This window comes from Nelumbo lutea, chromosome 1, assembly GCF_056320005.1.
Source record: "Nelumbo lutea isolate HS-2025 chromosome 1, American lotus-T2T, whole genome shotgun sequence".
NCBI classification, from domain to species: domain Eukaryota; kingdom Viridiplantae; phylum Streptophyta; class Magnoliopsida; order Proteales; family Nelumbonaceae; genus Nelumbo; species Nelumbo lutea.
Window position 1 is genome coordinate 147,395,320 of NC_142684.1, and position 24,905 is coordinate 147,420,224.

Below are 24,905 nucleotides of genomic sequence, written 5' to 3' on the forward strand. Positions count from 1 at the left end.
TAATACATATCAGCCGATTCATATCGGCTTTCAAAGTTTCAAACCCTATATTCAATCGCTAATAACTTAACACATTTCATAAAGTATTATCTGGTTCAAATCTTGAAAACTGAGTCTGAAACTAGTATTACTATTAGTATCGCCCCTTTTTATCTTCCGAGGTTGCCTTTCTTTCTGAAAATGATATTAATGAGAATATGCACACTGTTAACGGAGTAAGATGTTTGACCAGGATGCTTCAAAGTAATACCCGTTCCAGCCACTGAAATTCATAATAGGTAGCTTGTAAAAACTTTCGAAGTTTCAATTAATCGCTCATTGCTTAGCAAGTTAACAATGTTGCAAAATAGAGTTCCAAGTTTGTGGAGAACATCTTTTCAGGTTTCTTTTCTTACCCAAATCAAAGTGATCTGGTGGCGGCTTTGGCCACCATTGCCAACCATTATGTAATTAATCATTCAGAAATGATACCTATTCCCATACTCTCTTGTTCTGTTTCCTTTTCCCTCTTGCTCCAGAAACAGCCTTTTTTCCAGCTTGCAATTGAAGATTGTTGGGCTTGCCAACCATACCAATTACCATGTTCCCTTGACCTTTGTCTCCATTAGCCTTCACTCCCAACATCTGGTTTCTCCCAATAAACCATTGGCAAATCTTCATTATAGAAAAGCAACATAATGACCAGAGGAAGATAATATTTTAAAAGTCGATCCATCCACAATTGGAACAGCCAAACAGGAAAAGAAACAGCAAGAAATATTCAACCCGAACTTGTTGCTTATTTGATGAAATTTGGGTTCGAAAATAGTAGAGAAAGACCAATGTTACAAGTATACCACGTTTTATTGGCTTCATGTTTTTAGGTTCAAAGTGGAATAGGATGGGCCATCACAATCTCTTCACAATCCGTAGAGTACCATATGGCTCCCAACTTCCATAGTGGTTCTAAGCTAAGCACATAATTGAAGTTCAGTCCAGGGACATTAGAGCAGGTCAGCAGGGTACACCATCTGTAATCAGTGAATGTGAAAAACTACTCTTCCAGTTTCTTCTGTGCTGAGTAATCTCGACGAAGTTGTATAATTGAAAACATGAGGCATGAGAATGACAAAGCAATACAAGGCAATGGTAAATCCTATCGTTTTGACTTCTTGGCAGTAACTTTCTTCCTAGCCTTCTTAAACCCCTTCCCACTCTCCTGTAAGAAAAGAGTAAAACTGTCAAATGTAACAAATTTATGGTTGATACATAAAAAAACCACAGCAGATGCCATATTTCAATCACAACCGGGCCAAAACATTAAAGCCAATAACATGATGATCCTGGTAAACAAACAGCAAGTAAAAAATCCATGCAGGCCTCGCCTAGTGGACAATGTTTGTATTACAAATGCATATGCATCATGTTGTAGAATTACCTGATCAAATTTTAGGCAATTATACATGAAGGGATATATTAACTATTTTGGTTTTGTTTCTCTTTTCTTATATTTAGCATTAGAGCTAAGCATTATCAGTAACTATAAAATTAACAGGTGTTTACAAATTACAATTATTAATTTATTACATTAAACAGTAAGATACATCTCAGACTAGGTCTCATAATTAATTGGTATAGCTGAACAGAATGGAATGGTGAAACAGGATTTATGTAGCCAATCCCATACGATGACAGCTCAACCTAGGTACAGCAGTAAACAGGTCAGATTCAGATCCAATACACCCAGATATGAATTCAATCTGATTATATATTTTCTATATGCAGGATGCAGCATCTGACAATTTGACCTAAATCCAACTACTTTACTCAGGTCGGACTATGACTGCATTTGTATATTGTATGTTCTTAGTGAAATCAACTACAAACTCATCTCCATGGGACTTCAACTTACAACTATCTACTTAAACCAATGTTTTAAAAAACGACCCAGAACCAGAGCAATTCTGGCCACCGGTTTCTGGGTCAATGGTTCAACTGTCTGGTTTGAACAGGTGGTGCCCATTCTGACAAAAAATTAAAAAATAATTAAAATAAAAAATGGCCAAAACCATTGAACAGGTCAAACGGGTCGACGGTTTGCCCACCCAGGTCAACAGGTTGTTGACCAATTCAGCGGTTTTTGGACAGGGACCAGGTTTGGGGTAAAACAGAACCAGTTGCCTGGATGGTTCCCAGGCCAAACAGTCTGACCATCCAGGTCAACAGTAGTTCAAAAACCATGAGTTAAACAATACTAAAATAGCACATTAAACTGACTTTAAACAATGTACAATTATTTCTTTTGGCTCAGTAACAAGATACAATCATATTCATTGTAATATTCATTGAGGTGGAAGGAGACTAACTGTTAATAGGAGGGCTACAGACAAAAAGCTTGGGTGTATGGACTCTTAGACAACAAATGAAGGAAATACTTTACCTAGCAAGGGAAGCTGGAGTAACACTCAAGTGGGTAAGAAGGTCAGCCAATTCTGTGGCTGATACACTAGCAAAGCAGGGGACCTTCAGGGAAAACCTTTTTTTGGCTGTGCTGCAAGAATTTAAAGTTGTTTGGGGTCCACTCGTATTCTGAATGGTTGACAGTGTACATGATTAACTATCAAGTCCAATGGAAGTTACTGTTTCCAATAAAAAAATATTGTTGAAACAGATCTTTACAGGATGTGATTGGGGGTTCAGATTTCATTGTAAACAAATTTACACTTTGATATCCGTATCCAGATCAATCAGATCAAATCCAGATCATGGTCCAAACCATTGACAACCATTGGTGCAATGTAGCTCAAGCTACTTGATGGAACGCTAAGCCTTCCTAACAGAATGATTTGTGCTTTATAGCTCTGATCCTTCACAAATTGTTGATTCTTCCATTTCCTCATGTTTGCAGCCACTTGGCAGTGGCAATTATATGGTAATAAAGGAAGCATGAATCTTGAATTGTGAACATATGAATAATTGCACTAGAAAGGGCTTGAGTTACTGTCTTTAATGTTGTCAAATGACCAATTTGTTCAAGAACGTTAATATTTTCTGAGCTAAATGATTTTAAATGAAAATTGACACTAGATTTTTCAAGAACAAGCAAAGCTTAGTTGGTACTTGGTATGTGAGTTCAGTGAACCAATAGCACAAAAGAGTGAAATAAATAAAAGCTGATTAGTTCAGACACAAGAGGCCATTGCATGGTAAATGATAAAATTTCAGGCTGACAAATGCAAGAACATGGGTTCAAGTGTGAGAGCAACAACTTTGTTCAAAAAATGTCAAAAGTTAGGTCTGTAACTCTGTATCCAGTCTACCCCCCCAAGACCCCAGATAGCTGGGACCAATATTGGGTAATTGCCTTTTTTAATTAGTTCATATGCACAGAGATAACACACCAGCACATTTATCTACATGTACCTTTCTATAATGCCTATAAGCAGTTGCACCTGTCAACTCTTGTCCATTCCTAGTCACATAAACCTGAAAAAATTCAGAAACGCACATTTAAAAACAGGTTGTTATAAATCATGAACACAGGAGAAACAACCAAGCATGCATCAACAATAAACATATTTGAAAAACTGTGCATAAGATTATTAAAAAAAAGCGGAAAAGCATGATACTGGAGAATGTGTCTGTCTATGAGAAACCAGTATGGAATCTTCATTTTTGCCTTTTCTTTTTAGTAAAACATAGAACTCAATTGTAACTCATCATTAACATTATTTGAAGGGTTAGCATTTGTGTGGTTCAAACATGTATCTAGCATCATGTATATGCCCTGCACTTTTTTTTGAAGGTAAAGTTTATTAATAGAAGATCAAATTCATAGTAAAACAGGATCCAGACAACAACATAGATCCAGAGGGGTCCATTCCCCCAACAAGGAGTTCCCCTTACAAATCCCAAAGAAGAAAACACTGAACCTCCCACCCATGATTCTGAACCAAAAACAGCCAACAAGAGACGGTGACAAAGATCTCCAACTACTGAAAAAACCATCAACCCATCGCATCTAAGCTATCAAAGACTCAACAATACAGAGCTTCCAAGCATATTGTTAAATCATACATGTCAGAGGTAAAAACAAATTCTTGTCAAATTAGCATTCATGGACCTAAATAATGAATTTCGTGCCTATCCACTCATAGTAGACTATGTTGGGATTATCTTCTATGGGATTTTTTCTCCAGCATGGATCACTCTTTCTGATTCACTCAGTTTTGTATTCCTGCATTTTCATTTTTTTAAACTGATGAAAAAGGGAAAAAAGATAACCAACCCAGACACCATAGTTGGCACTTCTGATGAGTGATGAATCTGATGACGTTACCACTATGTCATGCTTTTTTCTCCCTTTCCCCGTCTGTGTATGCATGTGTCTCAGTGTGTGTATAGAGGGGAACTAAAAGAAACCTACACAATATTCGCCAACTGTTAGCAGCTGTGTATTTAGTAAAGAAGAAGAGTTTGCTGATCACATCATTTAGTTAGTTTCCCTAATTGACCTTGGGAGACATGCTGCAACTTAGTTTGGTGCTGCAAAGGTGTCTTCATATCCCTGTCCTCACCTTTATTCATGGAAAAATGTTGAACCTAAAAGACTTTGCCCCATGCCCATAAAGAATAGAATTAATTGGGTGAGCTGGGATCTTATTAGCAAATAAACACATCATTTTAATTTGGCCTTGCTGGCCAAATTTGCATAGTGGCTCTTTATGGAACCTCAATCTTTATGAGCAAAAACAAGAGCTAAATATTTACATTCAAAGAGCTTAACTTCCAACTTGCACAAAAATGGTTCTTGGGGGTTGGTGGATATTCTTGTAAGAAGAGAAATCTTATTGAAAATTTAAAGATGCATGTTGGTTGGTCAACTTTTGAGTGGATCTTAATATGTAGAGTAACCCCTTAATTCCAAATGTGGGAGAGTTTAGAACCATAGGGCCAAAACCTAAATCAAATGCTCCAACCAAGTTGTCTTATCCAAGGGACAGTGTGGAACAAATTGGAGCCTTCTAAGTACCCTAGAAGTGACTGCGAAATTCATATAAGAGAAGGGTGCTAAATAGTTTCAAATGCTAGATCTATAAAAGAGAATAATCTATAAAGGATACACTATTTTAATATGACCATTCTAGATCTATGTGCATGTGCTTCAGGAACCCTATTGTATTAAAATTTGATGATCGAAATTTGACAAGATGTATGGCATTTGCTCAAAAGGAACAACTGTAATAATTTACTAAAATCAGATTAAGGAAAAAGAATACAGAGAAAAAGATGCATTATCCCTCATTAAAATACAATTGAACCATCCTGCTCACTTCCAAAGATATTACAGAACACACTACCTGCCCCTGAATTATGATAAACTTTTATCCTAATAAATTTCTATAGTCTAGGTTCAACTGAGTTATTTAAAGAAAGAGTCCAACTATGATACTAAAATGACATGATACCTAATCAACCAGTATCATAAAAGTGGAAACCTATCAGCTGGCATTCATCAAAAGTCAGTGGTAACATATAATGAAGTGAATATGCTTCACTTCCACCCTATAAAAGTGGTAACCTATAAAATAATTAAGTGAATATGCTTCATTTTCAAAAGTGGTAACCTATAAAATAGTATATTGAAGAGAAATAGCTAATCATTTCCACCCTAATTAAGGTTCTAAAGGAGTGTGAAAGTTACAAGAAATTAGTGATTTTAATTTATATGCCTTGGAGTTAAAGATGGCAATTTGACCCGTCTCTGTGGGGCCCCACCCCAATCGGGGTGGGTTTTTTTAAAACTGATCAAGGCTCAGGGCGAGTTCAAGGAAAGCCCGAAACCCTAGGGTCAAGGACAAGGCAAGGACGGTATTTGTCCACCCTGCCCCAACTATATTATATAACTTAATATATATATATATATATATATATATATATATATATATGTAATAATAATTGGGCCATGAGAGACCTTATTAAGTATTGCAAAAGAAGGGGCTGACTCAAGTGCCCCCTGAACCACGCAAAATGGTCGCCTATTACATGGCTCACTAACTCTGCCTGGGGTGGGGGTACCTATTATTCGTCGGCGATCTGGCGCACGCAGGGCCTCGGTTTGCTGAATGCAAGTCGAACGTTGTTTTTGGGGAGCTGGGCAGGAGGAAAAGAGGCTCCTAGCTAAAGGTAGCTTGTCTCGCCCGGCTGAAAAACGGAAGGGCGCGCGTTAGCACTCAGCAAGAAAACGGCTGCGCTAAATCCTTCTTATGCTTATTTTGACCAAAAGACAAACGTTTCTCAGGATTTTGAGTCATTACATCTATTCATTGAATAAGTGATGATCAAATGGTTCTTACTCAGAGAACCTTTGGACTTAGCTTAGGGCTTTATTGAATCATCGTGGTTCTAGTATAAATCTGAGGTTTCAATCTATTCATAGGGTCTCAACAAGAGAATTCCTATCGCTAATAAACAATAAGAAATTCACATTACACATAAATAAAAATCACAAATTAATATATACTAATATATATTGTATTATATATTAAATTATACTATATTGTATTACATAATATAAAATAGTTCTAGCCTCTAGGTAGGTTTCAAAAAAATAAAAATAAATTAATTAATAAGTATACAAGTAAGAATGACAGGGGCAGGGCTGGGTGGGGGTACGGGGCAAAGTCGAGGATCCCGGTTCCTCACGAGGACGGGGATGGGGTTAGGATTTTTAGCCCTGCCGAAGTTTGGGGCGTGTACAGAGCGGGGAATTTGATTTCAGGGTTGGGTATGGGGCAGGCAAAACCCAACCCCGCCCCGCACCGTTGCCATTCCTACTTGGAGTGGTGATGTTTCTACTTGGTGCATAAAGAGTAACTTTATGGTTCCCATGAATTTCCTAGAAATGCTTATGAAGAAACAGACACAAAATGGATTCAATTTGGTTAAACATAGAACTGATTTGAATGACCAAAAACCAAGCACTAAATAACATTTTTGTATACCTTTCTTCCATCTTGTCCTGTAAACCAGTGACCACTAGAGCAACCATTTGCATGAACTCGTCTTTTTCCAGCATCTCTTGGATTGTTAGCATTGCTTCTAGGGTTGACCCAGCTTCCAGAAGCTTGTGAGATCTCTTCAGCCTTCGAAAGTTTTGAGTTCTGTCTGCCCCTTTTTTTGCTACCTCCAAGGCTTGTCTTTCCATTTTCTTGTAATTGATGGCCTTCTTTATGGCCAAATTGACTCCTGCAGTGACATTTATATGGAGTGTTAAAACATGCATAAAAAATTTCCCACAATATCAGTAACTACAAATATATAATGTAAGATGAAATAGATGAATTACATGTAATCAATTACTGCTGCATCAGGTTGCATCCTTTCTCTGTGATTCAAAGCACCAAGAGGGAAAAAGTTACATAAGCGGTTGCGGACTAATCTCCTAATCCTTGGGTCACCATGATAAAAATACTGATGAGCAGGAGGAAATTTTTTTTGATAATCACGAGCAGGAGGAAAATAATCTTCCAGGTTCCTAATCCACTCATCCTTTCCACTGGTGCTGCTCTTTTGATCAGTTCTGGAGCTGTTAGCACATACATCTCCCTCCATTCTCTGAAAGACATTTACTTTGCTGCTATTGCTTTTCATGTGGCTTTTGGAACTTAGGCATATATCACTCTCCATCCTCTGCCAAGAATTGTTATTCTTCAATGACTGGAAGTGTTCGTCACAATATTCATCCAGACCAGGTGTAGAAATACTTATATTCTTTTGTGGACAAAAACCTTTCCATAAATCCTCATCTTGGACTGTAACTTTTGAAGTTTCTACTCCCTTCTGTTGATTCCAAGTTGCAACTTGGGTAGGCTTGTACTGTCTCTCTATTGGAGATGTCTTAGTCTTAATAGCATCTTCACATGCATCTACACTGGAAGAAGGATCCTCTGAATCAGAATCAAGCAATTGGAATCTCCTAAGGGGGCTAATGGTTAAATTTGGAAACATCAACTTGCTGCTGCTTGCATCCAGATTCGCAGAAGTTGAGGCATTGGACACTGGTGCGCTTATCTGTACCTTTGCCTTGCGGTTTGACTGTGTCATAAGGGCCCTATGACCATGCAATGGAAACTTTGAACTGCTACATGCAGAACGATTTTGTCTTGCTGAATGCTTAACTGTTTTAACAACTAAAAAAATGAAACAACAATGAATTCTTTGATAAGCATGTTGAAAAGGCTATAAATGTACCTAAGCAAGGGTAATTGGATTAAATCTCACGTAAAGTTTTAAGTCAACAATAATATCCCTACTTCCCTAGAAAAGAGGGATGAAAATAAAGACATACCACCAAAGGTGGAACTACTTGAAGGAGATCCTAAGAACAAAAGCTGGGAATCAACAACAAATATTTTTTCTATTGTTAACAGAAAACTTTATTAATTATGAAATAAATGTTATGTACAAATGATTGTTCTGTTAGGCTGGTTTTGCACCACCTAACCCAGTAACCCCTTTGCATACAGATTTACAAAAAATAATAATAATTTGTTATCCCCCAATACAATTGCACCATGTTTAGCAAGCAAATCAGCAAATAATTTTCTGATCTCTGTACCCACACACCTGAAACTACAAATGCAATTAGAGAGCTCCACATAAGTAATTTCTTTGTTTCGATGTCAACAACTGCTCCAAATTAGGATATGGATGCAATAGCCAGCGTTTCTTGTGCTTATATTTGATTGTGCCATTTGCCATTTCCCATTGGACCGTATGTTGTTACTAGTTGCTCCTGAAACAATACCATCTTGCCTAAAAATTGGTTCTAAGTGACTTTGTTTGTGGGTCTAGTTAATATTTTATCAAGCACGTAATCCATGACATCTAGGTTTTAAGAATTTCAGGATGCTAATACGGTAATTTACACGGTTCTCGGATTCTATATTGGTACATCAATGATGTTGAAGCCACTACTGCATTCTAAAATATTTTCTTCTCTTTTGTTCCTTCAGGCTGATCATTACCATTACCCTCGTTTCTGAACTAGTTGAGTCGAACATCTGCAACGAAGTCCACTCTAGACTGTGACAATTTTTTTGTTCGTTTACTATTGCCTCCTAAATCGACTCCCAAACACATTTCCCAAGTTTGAGTTACTGGCATATACGTAACAGAATTGATTTCAAATGAGAATTTTTCCACTCCGTGTAAATTAATCACGGAAAGAAATTCCAGCATTAAAAAAAAAAAACATAAAAAAAAAAACAAAACAAAAACAAAAGCGTCGTAAGTTCTTACCTTCTCGTGGGTCCTCTTGGGATGAGAACTCCTCAATGTCATCATCAAAACCCAAATAGGGAGGCGCAGGTTGTTTATCGAAGACACGAGACAACTGAGGCGCAGGTCCCCGCTTAAGCCGCTTGAGCCTCGGAGGAGGATCTTCAGATTGTAGACCTGGATCCAAAGCTGGAAGTTGGAAATCTCCATCGTCTTGGAAGGTCTCAAAGCTTGCATTATTTGATGTTTCCGGGGCCTCTTGAGAAGGCGATGCTTCTATTGGAGCTGTTTGGGGTTCTGAATCGAAGTCCAAATCCAGGCCAAGAGAAAACGATGGAGCTGTAAAATCCTCCATGGAAATGTCGTGAGAGAAAGAGAGAGAGATGGGGACGAGATATAAAGAGAGAGAGAGAGAGAATTGGAGGGAGGATAGATGATTTTGAATGAAATTTGAGTTGAATTTTACATAAAAATTTCGACCCTTTTGCGCCAAAAACTGAACGACAATGTAATGGGCTCGCACTTTGCAGGCAAGGGCCAAGGAGCGAGTGGCGAGCGTGGCGAGCGGGGATGGGTTGGAAACTCGGAATTTGGAGCAGCGACTCCATCGAGCAATTTGAAATGACATAACTACCCATCCATATTTCCGTAAATTACAAATGCATAATAGATCCTTTTCTTTATAGGCCCAAAGATGAATGTGGCAGCCCGTGGGCCTGGTTTGGTAGCAGAGAACCCATTCACTTTGGTGTTTAGATGGGTAAGATATGTATTCCCCTTATGAATTGAGTTATTTGGACTTTATAAGGTATGTGCACCTTTTCTTAGAGTTTGTCAAATTTTGAATATTGGACCGAACAGAACTTTTATTTTAGGGAAAATTTCAGATGAGTATCATGCATAGTGTCAAGTTAGTACCCAAACTTTAAATCATGCCATTGTAGTACTTAAATTGTAAAAAACTATCAATTTAGTCCTTATAGTTAGCAGTCTATCAATTATTTAATCATTTGATGACATGTGCAACTTAATTTTTTTGAAAATGTCAAAATTGCCCTTCAAAAGAAGACATTGTTCATTGTGTTATACCTTCAAAGAATATACTGTTGAGACTGAATTAGATGAGGTGTTTGAGATTTTGGACTAATGAAGACACTGTTCATTGTCTTTTATGGTTTTACCTTTAAATGGTAGGCCCACCTCTAACCAAAACAAGGAGGGATGGGAAACGGTGATAAGGACAAGGATGGTATGAACTATGAAGGTCATAACCATATAAGGTAAAAAACAACGGTGCTGATGATGTGCATTTCTGCAGCTCTCGGCTGGCAGGTGACTTGGATGTCTGGTTGAATAATCCCTATCTGAAATATGGCTTGGATGCCTAGCTGAATGGTTCTTACCTGGAAGGTGGCTTGGATGCCTAGCTTAATGGTGATGAGCTAGAGAGGTGTCTCTGATGCCTAGCTGAATGGTGACGAGTTGGAGAGGTGGCTCTGATGCCTAACTGAGTCGTGACAAGCTGGAGAGGTGGATCTGATGTCTAGCTGAGTGGTGATGAGCTGGAGAAGTGGCTTTGATGTCTAGCTGAATGGTGACGAGCTGGAGAGGTGGCTCTGATGCCTAGCTAAATGGTGACGAGCTGGAGAGGTGGCTCTGATGCCTAACTGAGTCGTGATAAGCTGGAGAGGTGGATCTGATGTCTAGCTGAGTGGTGACGAGCTGGAGAAGTGGCTTTGATGTCTAGCTGAATGGTGACGAGCTGGAGAGGTGGCTCTGGTGACGAGCTGGAGAGGTGGCTCTGATGTCTAGCTGAGTGGTGACGAGCTGGAGAAATGGCTCTGATGCCTAGATAAATGGTGACGAGCTGGAGAGGTGGCTCTGATGCCTAGCTGAATGGTAACGAGTTGGAGAGTGGGTCTGATGTCTAACTGAGTGGTGACGAGCTAGAGAGGTGGCTCTTATGCCTAACTGAGTGATGACAAGTTGGAGAGGTGGCTTTGATGTCTAGCTGAATGGTGACGAGTTAGAGAGGTGGCTCTGATGTCTAACTGAGTGGTGACGAGCTGGAGAAGTGGCTCTAATGTCTAACTGAGTGGTGACGAGCTAGAGAGGTGGCTCTGACGCCTAATTGAGTGGTGACGAGTTGGAGAGGTGGATCTAATGTCTAGCTGAACGGTGACGAGCTGAAGAGGCGGCTCTGATTCGACCTGCAAGGAAATAGTATCAAAGTGCCCAGGTTGCTTTACCCAGGGTGGGCACTCCGATGCTTAAGTTAGCGAATCAGAGATTTTAAGATAGCTAAATGTGAGAGAGTTGGAGAGTTGCGAGAACTAAATTGTGCATCTACCTGGGTCTTAGGGGCTGATGCCCTTTATATAGTTGGGTTGTTGTGGGTATTGCGAAATGCTCCCGGAATCTTCGGCCCACAACGTAGGGGTCAGTTCCGCTTTAGAAGTAGGATAACATGCCAGTTAATAAGGCTTACCGTTTCCCTCTGGTTGGGGCGGGATGAGGATAAGGCCTACGGATATGCGACGTGATCCCGAAAGGTTCGGAGACAACTGACAAGCTTTTAGATAGGTAGGTTTCTAGGTCAGCGACAAAGGCAGATTGCCAGGTCGGCGACAGAGGCAAGTCGTCGGGTCGGCAGCAAAAGTAGGTCATCTGGTCGGCGGTAGAGGCAGGTCACCAGGTCGGCAATAGAAGTAGGTTGTCAGGTCGGCGGTAGAGGTAGGTTACCATGTCAGCGATAAAGGTAGGTCGCCAGCTAGGACCCCATTTTGGCTAAGACAAGTTGTTGCCTAGGTGATGCTGGGATGTAGTCCAGTTGTTTTGATATGCCATGTGTCATGATGTTAGTGGAGGGCCAAATCTGCCCTCATCAATTGCCCCCCACTCCCGACCTGAGATCATCTCAGCAAAGGGAGTAGATTCGTGCTTCGTTGTTGGTCCTTTGGCCTGTTACCAACATATTTCGAGGTCAGTTTAGGGGTCCTTGATGCTGAAAGCGATTTGGCTTCCCCTTGCGATATGTGTGTTGATGTTGGAATTTAAATAGTGGGTCGGTGTCACGGCTGCATTGTGTCAGTCCTCTAAGGTGTTGGTCATTTACTCCTACGATAAGCCACAAGGAGCTCAACTAGTGGGGGCAGCTTTACTAACTACAGGTTGCCAGCTCGCATGGGAACCTTGAAAGGCTCAACCCGCAAGGGTGACTATAGTCCATTGGCCGCCAATTCCAGGGGAGCCACGGAGGGCTCGGCATGTAGGGGACCTCGCGAATAGGGCTGACAAGACTCGTCTGGGCTGATTACGTGTGTTGCCAGGTCGGCAGAGGTAGGTCGCCATCTCGGTGGCAAAGGCAAATCGCTAGGTCGGTGAAAGTAGGTCATTAGACCGACGGAAGCAGGTCTCCAGGTCATCGGAATTTTGACTGTCTAGTTTTGCTCTCAGCACCTTGGCCTATAGACGCCTCGTCACCTCGGCAGGACTGACCTGCAAGTGCAGCTCCACAACCTGCTGGTCATCAACTCCCACGTAAAGCACGTAGAGCTCGACATATGGGGGCGATTTGCAGTGTGACCTCACAATTTGTTGGCTATCAACTCCCATAGGAACCACAGAGGGCTCGACCTGTGGGGTGGCCTCACATTCTATTGGCCATCAACTCTTACAGAAAGCACATAGAGCTCGACATATGGGGGTGGCCTCACAATTAGGGAGATTCTGTCCAGGCAAGACTATGAGAACTCGTTTGGGCTAATCATTTTGCTTCTGCCCGCCTAGGGGGTTCTTTCGATCAAGCGTTGTTGTTGTTGCTTGAATATGTTATTACTTGAGGCTCAAAGAATTGGGTGAGAACATAGCCTTTTGTAGTGTTTCCCACAGACGACGCCAATTGATGATGCGCATTTTGACAGCTCCTGGATGGCACGTGACTCGGATGCCTGGCTGAATAATCCCTACCTAGAATGTGGCTTGGATGCCTAACTAAATGGTTCCTACCTGGAAGGTGGCTTGGACGCCTAGCTGAATGGTGACGAGCTGGAGAGGTGGCTCTAATGCCTAGCTGAATGGTGACGAGCTGGAGAGGTGGCTCTGATGCCTAGCTGAATGGTTACGAGCTGGAGAGGTGGCTCTAATGCCTAATGAGTGGTGACGAGTTGGAGAGTTGGCTCTAACGCCTAACTGAGTGGTGACGAACTGGAGAAGTGGCTCTGATGTTTAGCTGAATGGTGACGAGCTAGAGAGGTGGCTCTGATGCCTAGATAAATGGTGACAACCTGGAGAGGTGGCTCTAATGCCTAGATAAATGGTGACGACCTGGAGAGATGGCTCTGATGCCTAGATAAATGGTGACGACCTGGAGAGGTGGATCTGATGTCTAGTTGAGTGGTGACGAGCTGGAGAGGTGGCTTTGATGCCTAACTAAATGGTGATGAGCTGGAGAGGTGGCTCTGATGCCTAGCTAAATGGTGACGAGCTGGAGAAGTGGCTCTAATGTCTAACTGAGTGGTGACGAGCTGGAGAGGTGGCTCTGACGCCTAACTGAGTGGTGACGAGTTGGAGAGGTGGATCTAATGTCTAGCTGAAGGGTGACGAGCTGGAGAGGTGGCTCTGATGCCTTGCTAAATGGTGGCGAGCTGGAGAGGTGGCTCTAATGCGACCTACAAGGAAACAGTGTCAAAGTGCCCGGGTTTCTTTACCCAGGGTGGGCACTCCGATGCTTAAGTTAGCGAATAAGAGATTTTAAGATAGCTAAATGTGAGAGAGTTGGAGAGCTGCGAGAATAAATTACGCATCTACCTGGGTCTTAGGGGCTAATGCCCTTATATAATTGGGCTACCGTGGGTATTGCAAAACACTCCCCAAATCCTCGGCTCACAATGTAGGGGGTCCGTTCTGCTTTGGAAGGAGAATAACGTGCCAGTTAATAAGGCTTACCATTTCCCTTCGATTTGAGCAAGATGAGGATAAGGCCTACGGTTACGCAACGTGATCCCAAAAGGTTCGGAGACAACTAGCAAGCTTCCAGAGAGGTAGGTTGCCAGGTCGGCGATAGAGGCAGATCGCCAGGTCGACGGCAGAGGCAGGTCGCCAGCTGGGACCCTATTTTGGCTAAGGCAAGTTGTCACCTAGGTGATGCTGGGATGTTGTCTAGCTGCTCTGATATGCCATGTGTCATGATGTTAGTGAAGGGCCAAATCTGCCCTCATCAGGTGCTTACATGGAACTCGGTTATTTTAACAAAAAGAAATTATAAGAGTACAAAGGAAATCCCCATCCTCTATGATCATAAGAAGCAACAACAACAATGAGGATGGAAAACCCAAAAAGAACGGTAACATAGCACCAACAACATGAAAGAACCTACCTGTCACTAAAGCGGGTAGGACAAATTGAGGTGGGATCGGATACATGCCTGGCGAAGGTAACTAGATAGCGAAGCCTAAAGGGTAGTAGGAACATAAAGTGGAGTGGTCTGGTCATGGTTTCGATGAACAACCACAATAATCGAGTGGTTGAGAACATTGGCTGCCCCCGATGTTAGAGTTTGTTGGATCATGCTAATCCAACTCTCATGGTTCCAAACTCACCCCCTAAAAAAATAATGACCCATTCGAAGTCAACCAATTCAAAGTTAAAACCCGAGAAAAAGCTCTATCTGAATTTCATTAGATTCCCTTCTTCTTCAAACCCAAAACCCAATTCAAATTAAACCCAACAATCTAAATTTGTCTATCTGCATCCAGAAACCTAATAAACTGTACTTGAAATCTTTCAAACCCAGCAAGAGCATCAAAATAGGTACAATCCTTCTTCAACAAAAGAGAGTAGAAATTCAACTCCCCACCTGCATTGTCTTTTTATTTGCCTATGTCCTTAATGGGTCTTGTTGTTCTTCCCCCTACTAGCAGTAGCAAAACAGGTACAATCAGGTGTTCCCTCGAAGGCTGTTCTGGCTTCTGGGTTTCTATTTTGTAAGTAGGGGTGGCAACGAGCCAAGCTTTTCACGAGTTGCTCGAGCTTGGCTCGGTTTCAGCCAAGCTCGAGCTTAATTCAATGGCTCGATTATTAAAAAAATCGATCTCGAGCCTACTAGAGCTCGGCTTGTGAGGCTCACAAGCCAGCTCAGATCCACCCCTAATGAATAAAATTATAGAAAATAATATATATTATAAAAATATTATAATTTTTAAAATTTTAAATATAAAATAAAAAATTATATATAATTTTTATTTTTATAAAATGTTATTATAATAAAATATAAAATGAGCCGAGCCGAACCGAGCTTGAGCTTATGAACTCTTGACTCGGGCCGAGCTCAAGCTCAAGGTTCTGCTCGAACCGAGTTTGAGCCTTATAGAATAGTCTCAAGCCGAGCAACCTGGTACTATTCGGCTTGGCTCGGCTCAAATCCACCCCTATTTGTAAGTTTCATAAGGTGTGAACGCTTATGAAAGGACAAATTCACACTTTTTTTTTTTGTATTTCTATGGTTGACGTGAATACATGAATCCATAACTAGCTCAACATTGGAGGTTGTTAGAGATACGATACGATTCATAGGAAAATTATATGATAGGTGAAGGGCATTTTGGTCCTTTTACATGATAATTAACGTCTATTAACGGTTTTGGATCAACTTAATAGTTTTTAGAAGTTTAGGTACTATAGTGGCACAATTTGAAGTTTGGGTACTAACTTGACACTACACCTAAAGTACAGGGTACTAATATGGAATTTTCCCTTAATTTTATTATAGAACCACTGATTGTGTGTATTCATTATTAACTCACCAAACATTATCTTCAATCATCTAACTCTTTCATTGGGCGAAGCATTTCCCGAAGTACGTCAACTTTCTTCACTCTTTGGTAAGTTATTTATCTAGGTAAATGCACTTAAATAAGTGTTTCCTGTGAAACACTTACCTATATAAGTACATTTACTCGTATTCTTTTATTTCCCAAGTAAATAAAACAATGGCAAATTTCTTAAACTACCCCTACTATTTAGCTAATTGACTAAATATACCTTTACTATTTAATTATTGTCTTGTACCACCCCAATGTTTCTAACAATTACCTAAAACCTCCCTTACCATTAATGATCCATCATAAACCATTTACATGTGACATCATGTGATTGTTATATTTTTTAAAAATCCCTAACTTACCCCTTTATTGTTGGAAATGGCCTTTTGAGTGAGTTTGGCTTCGGTCAGGCAAAGCTCATTCGAGCAATCTTTACAACTCTGCAATGAGAATATCTCCGTACTTGTATGCTTTATTTCATGGGGAGATATTCCCAATGCAATGTTGCAAAAGGCAGTTGGAACGTTGTGGGCATGAGCTTGCCCTGATGGAAGCTAGTCTCCTTTTTGGTTTGCCCTCTCTAGAGCTCGTAGCTAGTGAAAGGGAGTATCCCAACTCTGTTCTTCTCCTTTATCTAGTTGTCTTTTCCATTTTGTTTCAAGGCCAACGTGAGCTTGAAGTAATACCAGGCGGTGGCGATGGTGTTTTACGTATGAGGAGATTTTTCCCACAAAGTTTCTTCATTTCGAAATGATTTTTCCCAATAAGGACCACTGAGAAAGGTCGATTTTCTAGAGGGCCCACAAAGTTGTTATGGATTTTTTCAAGGACCACCGAGAAAGGTTGTGAGGTCAAACTTAATGGAGGAAAATGAAAATGTTAGAGGAAAAATGAGATGCCACAAGCATCACCATCGTCATCTTCTTAACAAACATCAATTTTAGCGTGCTACTCCAGTTTCATTTTGGGTTCCAATTTTATCAGCGGTGCTTCCAAAAAACCGATGGCTTTATCATTCCCAAGTGTGGCCAAATATATTACTATTTAACATACCCTTTGAGTTTCTCCTTCAAAACCAATGTACTCTATATTCCAGTCTATGTATTTATTTTTCCTTGTCTAAGAATCTGAGGAGAAAAATGAATTCTATAATTTGTATTAACATTTTGGAGAATATATAGAGAATACAGGTTGGTATGGCAAAGTCCAGTTGGCTAACAAATTTTACAACAAATCAAAATGGCATAACCGTCTTCAAGATTGTAATACTCCCCCTCAAGTTGGAGCATGGACACCCAACTTAGAAAGTAAATGATGGAGGTGATCTCGCCCTAACGCTTTAGTGAATATATCAACTAGTTGGAAATGAGAGCTAATGTGAACTGTGGTAATAGCCTTGGAACGTAGATGCTCTCAAATGAAATGTCAGTCAACCTCAATGTGTTTGGTGCATTCATGAAACACGGGGCTGGTTGCAATGTGAAGCATAGCTTTGTTGTTACAAAAAAGGTGCATAGGCTAAGAATGAGTAAGTTCTAAATTAGCAAATAGTTGCTTTAACCATGTCAGCTCGCTAGTGGCTGCAACCATGGCATGGTATTTCGCTTCTATTAAAGAGCGGGAGATTGTGTTATACTTCTTAATTTTCCACGACAAAGGAGAGGATCATAGGAAAGTAATCTAGTCCAATCTGAATTGCAATAGGCGCAAAGGAGTAAGTCACTTGAGGAAGACAATAAAATACCATGCTCGGGGGAAGACTTTTAGTATCAAAGCACACGCATGGTAGCTTCAAGATGACGTTGTTGAGGATCCCCCATGAACTGGCTGAGGGTATGAACGACATAGCTGAGTTTTGGCCTTGTAATGGTTAGATAAATGAGATGACCAACCAGGCACCTATATCGATCAGGATCACTTATTGGATTTCTAGAATCAAGCCCAAGATGATGTTGTTATTCCATTGGAAAGGAGTTGGGCTTGTAACCCAATATACCAACTTCTTGAAGAATATCCAATGTGTATTTGCGTTCACTAAGAAACAATCCAAAAGATGAGCGGGATATTTCAATCCCAAGAAAATACTGTAGATGGCCAAGATCCTTTATAGGAAAGCAATGGTTGAGATATTTCTTGAGGTCATTAATAGCAATAGGATCATCACCTGTGATGACTAAATCATGCACATATGCAAGTACAACTAGGAATGAACCTGACTTGCATTTAGTAAAGAGTGTGTTGTCAACCAATGATTGATGAAAACCACATTGTTTGAGAGCATGAATGAGTGTTTCAAATTAGTTCCTCGATGCTTACTTGAGCTCATAGATAGATTTATTCAATTTGCACATATGTGTGCTTTCCAGAGGAAGCAAACCTAGCGGAGGAAGAATATGCACATCTTCGTGAAGATAGCCATGAAGAAAAGCATTGTTTACATCCATTTGATGAAGTTCCAAACCTTTGGCTACAACAAGTGCTAATAAGCAATGTACTGATACAAATTTGGCAACTGGGGCAAAGGTCTTAGCATAATCAATGTCCTCTCTTTGTGTATGGCCTCTTGAAACAAGGCGTGCTCTGTAATGCTCGATTGTACCATCATGCTTATACTTGATCTTGTAAACCCATTTGCATCTGATGGGCTTTTTGTTAGGTGGCAATCTGTCAAAGTCAATGTATAAGTATTTTCAAGTGTTGACAATATTGGGAAGATGGGAATATTGTTAGGTGGCAACTCTGTTTGAGAATATGTGGTGGGCTTAGGTAGTTGAATAGTTTGAAAAGCTAAGCAAGAGAGTAGAAAATTAGATATAGGATGGCTAGTGGATGAAGTCCATGGGCCAATATTGGGTCTAATGATGGGATAGATATAATCGGAAAGATGGGTTGGGATGCGTTTAACACACATTGGCCGAGAGGGGCCTATTGCAACATGTGTGGGATCTGGCAAGTTGTGATCAGGTGTGGGCTCAATTTCTTGTAAGCATGGGGTGGTGGTAGTCACTTCAATATTGTAAGGCTCAACTGTATGGATGGAGTTTGCAATAATAGAATCATGTTGAAGCATATTATCATCATCAGTTTCTGGTGTTGGGATGATTGGAATGTGTGTAGTAGGATCCAAATATTTTTCATTAGCATAAGGGAATAGATTTTCAAAGAATTTGACATCATATGAAACAAATAGTTGATTTGTTTCCATGTTAAGGAGTCGATATCTCTTTTGTCCATGTGGATAGACCAAGAAACACAACGTTAGGATCGAAATGCAAACTTATCATGGTCATGTTGGATTGTGGCAATGTAGGCAAGGCAACCAAAAGTACGAAAATGGGTATAAGGAGTGTGACCATATAGTATTTCAAATAGAGTTTTTCCAGAAAGAAGAGGGGTAGAGAGGTGGTTGATGATATACGTCGCTTTTAAAATGCACTCCCCCCCAGAATTATATTGGTAGAATGGACTGAAATCTTAAGGCCTTGGCTATCTCCAGGAGATGCCTATGCTTCCTTTCCACTACCCCATTTTGTTGTGGGGTTTCCACGCAAGAGGTCTGCTATATGATACCATGATTAGCCAAGAAATCTTCATGGGCCTGAAGAGAAATTCCAAACCATTATCAAAACAAACATATCAAACTTTAGTGTTAAATTGGAAAAAAATATGATAGCACAATTAAGCTGCAATGTGAGTTTACTGATGGAGGCTAGATTGTAGCAAAAACTAGGGACAAATAGCACATCCTTCAAGATCAGTTTAGGACTAAGAGTTACATAACCCCTGGACTGGACTGGTAAACAAGTCCTATTTGGTAATTGAATTGGTCATGTACCAATATCACTGGTGGTATGAAGATCAGATTGATAGGGTGCCATATAATCAGTGGCCCACTGTCTTGTAGCCAAACATCTGAATTCATAAACCAGTTTAGTTGAGTAACCTTACATGAAAAGTTGGACATGATGGACTTTCCACCATTGAGAAGGTTGAACAGTTGTTGATATTGTTCATATGGGAGGTTGGCTATCGATGATATTCTAGTGTTCAAACTGGTAGGTTGATTGGCAGTCAAGAATTTTGAGTTAGATGGATTTCTAGGTGGCTTTCCTTTTGATCTCCCCCTTGCTTCCCATTTGGCTGGATATCCAACGAGTTCATATCAACGATCTTTAGTGTGACCTTGTTTCTTACAGTGGTCACAATGTAGTCGGGGTCGATCATTGCCATTCTTGGAGCTTCCAGCTCTTGGTGTTGCTGCGTCAATGGATGCGGCCTCAATTGTTGTCACTTGCTGACTCACCAAATCTTGATGTTTTTCTTCTTGCAACATCAAGGCATAGACCTTTGCTACGCTTGGGAGTGGTTCCATACTGAGCATACTAGATCTGATGGCGTTGAACTTCTCACTTAGGCTGAGAAGAAATTGATAAACACGTTCTCTTTCTCTTTCAACAAAGAACTCTTTCACAAATCCTCCGCAGGAGCAGACCGGTGTGCCAGAGAAGGTTGCCAACTCATTCCACATGCCTTTGATTTTGGTGTAGTACACAGATACAGAGATATTTTATCACTACAGTAACGCAAGATCTCTCTTCAGCTAGAAGATACGAGGGACACTGCCCTGAGAAAACCAGTGTTCCATATCAAGCCATACCTCGTAGGCATTCTCCACATAGATTATGCTCTAGTGTAGCTCTTGAGCAACAACATTAAAAATCTAGGATGTCACCATCGAGTTGCACTTCGACCACGCATGCCAATTCTATTGTCTTCGTGCGATCTAGCATCTTGATTGTGCTATCAACGAATCCGACTTTGTTCTTGGCACCAAGTGCGATGATCATAGCGTGTTTCCATGTTTGGTAATTCTTCCCTGTCAATAGGCAAGAAACTAGGGCGGTGCCAAGATAATTGAAGGGGTGAAGGAAGAATGATGACAATGGATTTGCAATTTTGTCGATGATGTCCTCATTTCCAATCTCTAGTGCCATTTTCGCACTTCGTCACACTGTCTCAGAGTTTGAGTGAAAACAACAAACCTTTCTCACTGCTCTGATACCATCTAAGAATCTAAGGAGAAAAATGAATTCTATATTTTGTATTAACATTTTGGAGAATATATAGAGAATACAAGTCGATGTGACAAAGTCCAGTTGGCTAACAAGTTATACAACAAATCATGACAGCTTAACCATCTCAAGACTGCAATACCTTCAAAACCGATGTTATGATAACCATATCACTTCGAGTTTCAGAGGTTTGTACATCTTGCATCGTAACTTTGTTATTCTTTTGGTTGGAAACCATTGGCTCTACTGGCTCATCGTCTGTAACCCATCCTTTGGTTAGAAATCTCTTTACACATAATATTTTAGTATTGTTTCTTCTCTCTACAAGTTTTTTGAACTCCAGTTCGATTCAACCGTGTCATCGATTAATATCTAACAATGTGGGTTTTTAATTTGTTTAAGTTTTATGTGGCAGAGGTTCTTGCGACCTGAATTGAAATCAACAATGCCATTGCACAAAATGTTCAGAATCAAGAAGAAGTTCGCCGAGAAGATGAGGCAGAATAGGCCCATCCCTCACTGGATCCATACGAGGACCGACAACACCATTAGGAACAATTTCAAGCACAAGCACCAGCACCACATGAAAGTAAGGTTTGAGGTGGATGATGTTTCTATGTTTTCCTTTTTGCCCATTTTTTCATTGAATTTAGGATTTTAGTTATTGCAAGCCATGAATGAATAGCACTCCTTATGTATTTTGCACATTAATCAACTAAGAACTCAACTAAGCCCACTTCACAGGCATTTTGATGAGATTAATTAATGTTTGAATGATGAGTTAAAAAAAAAAGTAAGAAGGCAAGATGAAAACCGATAGTTTGAGAGGTTGAACTTTCATGGGGATTTTAATTTTGGGGATAGAAGTGGGATTCTGAGGGCCCCCTGGTTTCCTTCGTTTGTTTTGTAACTTCTGTTTGCGTTGCAGAGAAGTGAAACATTGATGATGGCGATGATGTTGAATGCGTTATGGACACAATGATGCTCCTCCAGATAAACATAGTGGTTTAATTATCAAAATGTCTTCAAATTTCATTGAAACAGGTCTCCGATAGATTTTTGGCTCTTGCTGCTGAAAAAAAAAAAAGCAAATAAACGCCTTGATGTTCATTCTACCCAGGAGCAACCAGTGGAGAGAGAGAGAGAGAGGGGGGGGGGGCTTTAGTGTTTAACGAAGACGAAGACAGAGCAACAATCTACTTCCTAATCCTGGAATTTTTTATCAGTTGAGTTTTATTTTGAAAATTTGAAGAATAGTGAATGGCAAATTAGACATTTTGTTTTTTCTGTCAGTACTTAATGATAACGTCAACTGTTAGAAATAGTAAGAGTACTTTAAGACAATAGGTAAACAGAAAGGGTAGAGTAAGAAATTTACCCATAAAACAAAAACTATTTTAGACAAATATCTATTATTAAAAGGGGTATTTTTGTCCGATTCAAGCGTTGGCAACTTTCCCCTAGGTGGAAAAATTATTTACCCACCTAGGAGATGGAGAAAATAAAATTTACTTAATCCCCACATAAATATGAAAAAAAAAACACGAGTTTACCAATTTTCCCCCTCTCAAAATTCAAAAAATAGCGCCCACTTTAAGCTACAATTGGAGTTGTAGAAGTCACGATGGCCGATGGGAATTTAGTTCCACTCTCTACTCTCTAGTTTCAAAGTCTCAAGCCATTAGGCCAACAGCATGGAACCCAAATGATTAACAAAGAAACCCCAACCCCAGAGTTTCCAAATCCCACTCCCCTAAATAGTAAAGAATTGAGCTCAAATAAAAGAATCTCAAAACTTTGCCATCTGCCCCAATTTCCAAATTTCCATTTCTGGCTGCTTGCGCAGTTTTTAATTTAAAAGCCATGCCCCATGCCACATCCCGTAGGTATGTTTTTATCTCACGACCTGTTTACGGGCTGGGTTTCAGGCTCATCTTTACAGTGTTTTAGGCTCGGGCCCATTTCAAATGTTTTCAACCAAGTAGTGTGTAAAATGTAGAATCATGGCTATTTGTCACCAAGGTAAGAAATACTGTAATAGTATTATCCTAATTCATCCAAAACAGGAGTTGGTGCTAACAATTAAACTTTGTTGATGCATGTAATGGCCATCATATGATTCCTTTTCCTTGGTGATGAATCAATTTTTGGTGAAGTATCAATTTTTTGTGCTAAGTATCTCGTCACTCGGTCTGCTTCCAAGTGGCCGATGACTCAGAGGCCGAAGTGGAGAATTTTGCTGGGTGAGGACCTTGAGGCCGAACTAACCAGAGGGCTGAGCTGCTTATTAGGTGTCGAGCTGACCAAAGGGCCGAACTGCATATTAGGTGACGAGCTGACCAGAGGGCCAAGCTGCCTATTAGGTGCCGAGTTGACCAGAGTACCGAGCTGCCTATTAGGTGACGAGCTGGATTGATTGTTGAGCTTCGTAGTTCTTTAGAGTCTTGCAAGGAATCAATGTCGAGGACCCAGGGTGGCTAACTCGGCGAGGTTGCTCCGATGATTAAGTCGGTACTCTCATAGTAGACTGCGAGCTAAAAATCATGAAGTATGAGAGCTAGAGTATGCTTACTTGCTCCCCCCCCCCCTTATGCCATTGGGGTTGGTGCCTTTATATAGGTATTGTTTGGCGTGGGCTTCACACACCGCATTCGAGATTTCAGAGAGGTCGCCTAAGTGGTCCGAGATTCCCGGAGGCAACCGCCATGCACGTTGACCACCCTCCGGAACGTTTGGTGCGTGGGACAACTTCCAAGGATCGTGGGAGTGTTGGGATAGGCATGCCGAATTTGTCGGCGAGCACGTCTCGTAGGTCGCCACCTAGATCTCAATCAAGCTGGCATGCCCTCGAGGGAGGTCGCTCCTTGCGTCGAGGTCACTTTGGCTAGTGATGAGGTGCTTCTTGCCGACTTGAATTGTGGTCGAGGTCACCAGGTCGGCGCCTGTGCCAGGTCGCCAAGTTGGCGCCTGTGCCAGGTCGCCATCATCTTGGCTAAGGCAAGTTGTTGCCTAAGAGGTTCCGGGTGTCACCCAATTGTTCCGAGATATCACGTGTCACAATGTCATTGGAGGGCCAAATCTGCCCTCATCAATTGCCCCCCACTCCCGAGCTGAAAGTAACTCGGCGAAGGGAGTAGATTGTTCCTTTTGGCCTGGAATGACTAATTCAATGAGCTCGTAAGCGTCGGTCCAATTTGCTTCTCAAGTCGGAAGAGTCCAAGTGTTTGCAGCCTTGGGGTCTAGGAGCGCCTCGCAGTCCACTCTCCTTACCCTTGATTTTGCTCATGTCGAAGAGGCGACTGGGTCTTATGTAGCGTCGATGTCTTTTATCAACTCGGTACTTTAGCCCTTGGGCTCTAGGAGCGACTCGCAGTCCACTCTCCTTACCCTTGATTTTGCCCATGCCAAAGAGGCGACTTGGTCTTATGTGGTGCCGAAGTCTTTTATCAGTTCGATACTTTAGAGTTACGGCTACGTTGCATCAGCCTCGTTAGTGACGTCGGCCACCCACTCCTACAAAAAGCTATTGGGAGCTCGACCTACGGGGGCAACACTACTAACTTTAGGTCACCAGCTCGCGCGGGAGCCCTCGAAGGCTCGACCGGCAAGGGCGTCCATGCAGTCCGTTGGCTGCCAACTCTCGCGGGAGCCACAAAGAGCTCATCTTGTAGAGGGTACCTCGCAAAGAGGACTGATGAGGCTTTATCCAAGTTGAAATAAAGTCGACAGAGCTGCTTAGTCTGTTGGCCAT

General features: G+C 41.0%; 1 protein-coding gene across 4 annotated transcripts; it reads right to left on the reverse strand.

The window, feature by feature from the left end:
- Positions 1–757: 757 nt before the first annotated feature.
- Positions 758–10,018, reverse strand: LOC148878228 (Rho GTPase-activating protein). 4 transcript variants are annotated; one of them, XR_016101064.1, is made up of 7 exons: positions 9,283–10,017; positions 7,328–8,171; positions 6,984–7,227; positions 4,494–4,581; positions 4,268–4,401; positions 3,403–3,465; positions 758–1,198 (listed from the first exon to the last, which is right to left on the reverse strand). XR_016101064.1 is itself a non-coding variant. In XM_088951325.1 (6 exons), the coding sequence occupies exons 1-5, from the start codon at positions 9,887–9,889 to the stop codon at positions 3,452–3,454; spliced, it is 1,797 nt and encodes a 598-aa protein (XP_088807451.1). In that variant the 5' UTR covers positions 9,890–10,017; the 3' UTR covers positions 758–1,198; positions 3,403–3,451. The 4 variants fall into 4 exon arrangements, 2 of the variants coding, with proteins under 2 accessions (XP_088807451.1, XP_088807445.1); XM_088951325.1 differs by lacking the exon at positions 4,268–4,401; XM_088951319.1 differs by lacking the exons at positions 4,268–4,401; positions 4,494–4,581 and having other exon boundaries at positions 9,283–10,013.
- Positions 10,019–24,905: the final 14,887 nt, after the last annotated feature.

What these genes read in the sequence shown, in the direction of transcription:
- LOC148878228 (XM_088951319.1), bottom strand. Translation starts at nt 9,889, where the DNA reads ATGTCATTTCAAATTGCTCGATGGAGTCGCTGCTCCAAATTCCGAGTT. An exon ending in CCAAGAGGACCCACGAGAAG is followed by an intron (nt 8,172 to 9,282) that starts GTAAGAACTTAC and finishes TCATTTTTTTAG; the next exon opens with TTGTTAAAACAGTTAAGCAT. An exon ending in CTTATAGGCATTATAGAAAG is followed by an intron (nt 1,199 to 3,402) that starts GTACATGTAGAT and finishes CTTTTCTTACAG; the next exon opens with GAGAGTGGGAAGGGGTTTAA.